The following is a 5,238-nucleotide window of genomic DNA, read 5'->3' as shown; positions in this document are numbered from 1 at the left end:
ATTATTAGGCTCAAAGTGGGTTCCTCGTCATCGAATTTGTAACTAAACAATAATTCCCATACTAAACAGTCTTGTGTATCCAACAATTTCTCTTCAAGAAAAATACTTACAATATGTTTTTCACTGTATACAAGGACTGTTCTCAGTTTATGAACAAAGTCTCCTTATACAGTTTGCACCAACAATTTCTCTTCAAGAAAAATGCTTACAATATGTTTTTCACTGTATACAAAGACTGTTCTCAATTCATGAACAAAGTCTCCTTATACAGTCTGCACCAACAATTTCTCTTCAAGAAAAATGCTTACAATATGTTTTTCACTGTATACAAGGACTGTTCTCAGTTCATGAACAAAGTCTCCTTATACAGTCTGCACCAACAGTTTCAGTCCCCTTGGTGCCTTCAATACGGAATCTGTAGTTCTGAAGGTACACACCCACCTCATGATCCTCGCACTATCGATTTTGCACCTCTGGATTTATGCAAATGGTTGGTGGTCCCTTTGAATGATGAACTCCTTCCCATACAGGTAGTTTAGGAACTTCTGGATGGCAAATATGATGACCAGATAATCTCGTTCGATCACCAAATAGTTTTTCTCACTATACAATAGATTTTTGCTTACATCCGTTACCGGAAACGGTTAGTCTTCATCTTCTTGTAAAAGTACTGCACCAATTCCAATATCTGAAGCATCGGCCTGAACGATGATTGGTGTGTTAAAGTCTGGCATTCTAAGAATTGGTGAACTACCCAACATGTTCTTTAACTTCTGGAATACCATCTGCTGTTATTGTTCCCACTTCAACTTATTGAGTAGACTCTTCTTTGTCAGGTCAGTCAACGACAACTTTCATGACAACTAATAAAATAACCTGAGCACCATCTCAGGTTATGATACGAATACGTAAAAATTATAATTTTCTACACGCATTGTTTTATGACAACTCGTTAACGAGACTCAGCACCAACTCGTGTTATGATACGAGTTTGTGTATTTCATAACTACCAGTTTAGGAATCTCAGAACAAACTGATGTTGTTTATGATAGCAGAATTTTCAAAAATAGGAGTCTATGAACACTATATTTCATAAAAAATAGTAAAGAACTCTCAGTACCATTCGAGAATATGATACGAGTATCTATAAAAAGATGATTCTATGTTCGTCATATTTCATGGCAACTAATAGAAAAATATCAGCAAGAACACGTATTTAAAGAAATAAGACTCCGTGTTCACCCTATTTCATGACAACTAGTAAAGGAACATCAGCACCAAATTAGGTTGTTTATAATATAATTATTCCCAACAATAGTAATCCGTGTTCACCATATCTCATGACAACTAGTAAAGGAACATTAGCACCAAATTAGGTTGTTTATAATATAATTACTCTCAACAATAGTATTCCCTGTTCACCGTATTTCATGACAACTAGTTAAGGAACATCAGCACCAAATTAGGTTGTTTATAATATAATTATTCCCAGTAATAGTATTCCGTGTTCGCAATGTTGCATAACAATTGGTGAAGGAGTCTCAGCACCAACTGATATTTAAGGATACGAGTACTTATAAAAATATGGCTTTCTGTTCACTATACTTCTTGACAACGAGTGAATTAATCTTAGCACCAAATGAAATATTAGGATACGAGTAATTGCTAAAATAGATCCCTGTGTATGCTATATCTCACAGCAAATACTGAACAGATTTCAGCCTCAAATGAGGTTGGTTATGATACTAGTATTTCTAAAAATTACTCTGTAAATGCTATAATTTGAGGCAACTGTTGTGACGCTATAATACGAACATTTACAAAAAATAGGACTCTGTTTTCTCTTCATGACAACTAGTATACGAATTTCAGCAAAACAATGTGGCTGTTGTAACACGAGTAATTAAAAAAATAACTCTATGGTCACCATATTTCATTACAATTAGTAAAGTATACTCGGCACCAACAGGAGCTATAATATAGACATTTATAAAAATAGTGCTCTGTGTTCGTAATATCTTCTGACAACTAGTGAAGGAATCTAAACACAGTTGGTCATTATGGTACAATTACTTTGAAAAAACATGATTTTGTGTTTGCTACAGCACCAACTGAGATTGTTTATGATATGAGAATTTCCAAAGACAGGACTCTGTCTTCGCTATATTCCATGAGAACTAATGCAGAAGTCTCAGAACTAACTGATATTATGGTTCAAGTATTTTCAAAAATAAGACTCCATGTTTGCTATATTTCATAAGAACAAATTAAGGAGTATTATGAAATACACTGAAGAAGTATCAGCACCAACTGAAGGTATGATACGAGTTTTTCAAAAAATAGGAGACAGCCAGTGAAGGAATATCCATACCAACTGATGTTAGGATAAGAATACTTACAAAAAATAGGACTCAGTGTTTCCTACATTTCACGACAGCTAGTGATGGAATCTTAGCTCCCCTACTGAGGTTGTTTATGATGCACGTGTTTAGAAGAATTTGATTGTTTGTTCGATATCTTTCAGACTTATAAGATTAGTAAAACCATTACAAATATAACATTATGTAATTTGCAAGGAAAGAAAAGATTCAAAATATATACGGGGACTTTAAACATGTTTAGTTCATAATATATTTATAGAAGTTACAACGGTGGTAGAATATATCTTGTTCTTGTTATTGTTTGTTTGTTTGTTTAAAATTAAGCACAAAACTACTCAGTTTCTAGCGTTGTAAGTCCGCAGACATACCTTCTGTGCCACTGGGGGGGGGGGGGCTGTAGTTATTGAAGTATAAAAGTTAGTTTGGAACATGACACACATTTATTTCTTATTATTTTAGAAACATGAATTGTTCTTCAAACTAACGAAAAACTCTCTATTACATGTCTAATCAAATCATACTCAATATTATTTAACTATAAAGCATCCTAAGTTTTAATTTTCTCACTCTCTCTTTTGTTTAGTAGATAACACAGGGTATAAACGCTACAGAAAATAAGGATACATGTTATTTAATTAAGATAAAAGAGTATTATTTCCCATGTTATAGTTCAAAGAATACCTAAAATTTTAAGGATATCGGAGAAAGGAATAAATGTCATGAAGGTTTAGTTCCAAATGTCTAATTAATGAAGGCTTTATTCGTAACGATCCTTCATTTTCTGCTGAGCAGAAAATGCTGAAGTCCTTATCTCAAGGTGTCTCTTTACATATTTTGTTGAAACACTGGAATGATTTTCGTCAGTCAGATTGAGATGTTCTTTGATTCTAACCGCTAAATGGAGAACGGTGGAACCAATATACAAATGGTTTCAGATACATGTATTTCTTCATGATTTTACCTTATTAGTAAGATCATGAAGAAATACCTACAAAAAATGAGTACCACCTATGCATCATTGTTTAATGCACCTAAGTTAACTCTAACAACAATCTTACCGGTAATGGGTTCTATAAATTTCAATTATAAAAGTATATTGAGCACATTAAAACCTACATTTGTTGGAAATCCTCTTTAAATTCAAACTTAACATTAAAAGTATTTCAAGGTCAAATATTCCATTCAAACATTATAGTCAACTATTATTAGTCTCAAAGTGGGTTCCTCGTCATCGAATTTAAAATAGCGATCATATGTTGAATATAAATGTACATGTACCTGTTGCAAACAGGCTTATATTGGTTCCTCGATGCGCCATCTAGTAGTTTAATAGAAAGATATCTCAAACTGAACAATGGAATTCATTGCGATAAAGACTTCAGCATACTCTGCTCAGCAGGGAACAAAAAACATTGTAAATAAAGGAGGATACTAATTAGTAATTAGACATTTGGAACCAAGCCTTAATGATACCTCTTCGCCTTCTTCATATATGCTAATATACTCAAAGCTATTTTCTGTATCGTTATACAGTGCAATACCAAGAACACAATAAGCTTAGGTTCATGTTTATGTAAATGAAGAACTTGAATATAACGCCAACTCAATCCATATGTTTGAAGTCTGAACTAACAGTTAAAATCCTGTAGAACTTAAGTGTCATGAGTTTGTTCATTTGACTCATCATTAATGCTCTTTCGAGGAGGTGTTTAGTAATTAATAACTGATTCTACTTTTTTTTCCAAAGGACCCCCAGAACCTCTTGAAAATTGCACTGTTACCAATCTGACTCAAACCATGATAACAATGAAGTGTGTCGAAGGTAATGATGGTGGACTTCGACAAAATTTCTACGCAGAGGTTTTTCATAAGGGCCTAAATGAATTAGCGACGAATTTTACAACCCAAACTCCAGTATTCTTAGTTGGCGGACTTAATTCTGGATGTTTGTACGTGATAAAACTTTACGCCACAAACGCTCAGGGTAAAAGTGATCCCTTTGTAACAAACATTAAGACGTTACAAGGACCTGCAACTCAGTCTGGACGTAGTAAGTATCTTCCGACTCCTTCTTCTTCTGTATTTTTTTAGGGCTGAACTTGTTTCAGAATTAGCTAAACATTGTGGTAATAGTCAATACTGTAATATGAGGTCTTACACACTATAGTCCCATAGTCACTAAGCTTCGTTTATATGGACAATACACAATTATTCATTTGTAAACGTACGACTTTTACTCGATAGACTACTTTGCAAATTTTACCATTTACAGTATGTTTAATAAGAAATAGGCAATTTTCAGAAAACTGGCCAAGACTTTTCTTCATTAAACAATTGAAAATTATTGTTAAAGTTATCCATTTATGAAACACGAATGATATTAAATCATATTGAAATACTTTTTGAAGAACTGGAGGTGAATAGCAAACACGTTTTACAAAAAATGTAGAGTCATCTGTAAACCTAAAGAATTTTTATTATCAAATGGCATCCAAGCACACATCCAAAACTAAATGGCAAACAGAGTTGTAGAGATTAATATTTAATATAATTAGGGAGTACCTAACTAAGCTGAAAAGGTACTAAATGTAACAAAAGTATAGAAGTAATAAAACGGTTTACCACAATTCCTGATTCCATCAAGTAAATCGTTCTATACTTCTAACAGCACCAGAAGAAGATTCTCTATAGATGTTTAAAATCGTGACTTTACTCACGGGGATTTGTGGAAGATTCTCTATAGATGTTTAAAATCGTGACTTTACTCACGGGGATTTGTGGAAGATTCTCTATAGATGTTTAAAATCTGACTTTACTCACGGGGATTTGTGGAAGATTCTCTATAGATGTTTAAAAT

At 33.4% G+C, this 5,238-nt stretch overlaps 1 protein-coding gene across 1 annotated transcript in view; it reads left to right on the top strand.

Annotated features, from left to right (window-relative positions):
• The window catches only part of LOC106460952 (roundabout homolog 3-like), a 59,865-nt gene that overhangs the window by 22,055 nt on the left and 32,572 nt on the right, over nucleotides 1-5,238 (top strand). The window contains exon 7 of the mRNA XM_022387751.1: nucleotides 4,129-4,431. Within this exon, the coding sequence (XP_022243459.1) occupies nucleotides 4,129-4,431 (303 nt within the window). The remainder of the gene's footprint in view (nucleotides 1-4,128; nucleotides 4,432-5,238) is intronic.

The sequence above is a fragment of the Limulus polyphemus genome, unplaced genomic scaffold (genome assembly GCF_000517525.1).
Source record: "Limulus polyphemus unplaced genomic scaffold, Limulus_polyphemus-2.1.2 Scaffold868, whole genome shotgun sequence".
Lineage (NCBI taxonomy): Eukaryota > Metazoa > Arthropoda > Merostomata > Xiphosura > Limulidae > Limulus > Limulus polyphemus.
This window is presented reverse-complemented; position numbering and strand designations above follow the sequence as displayed.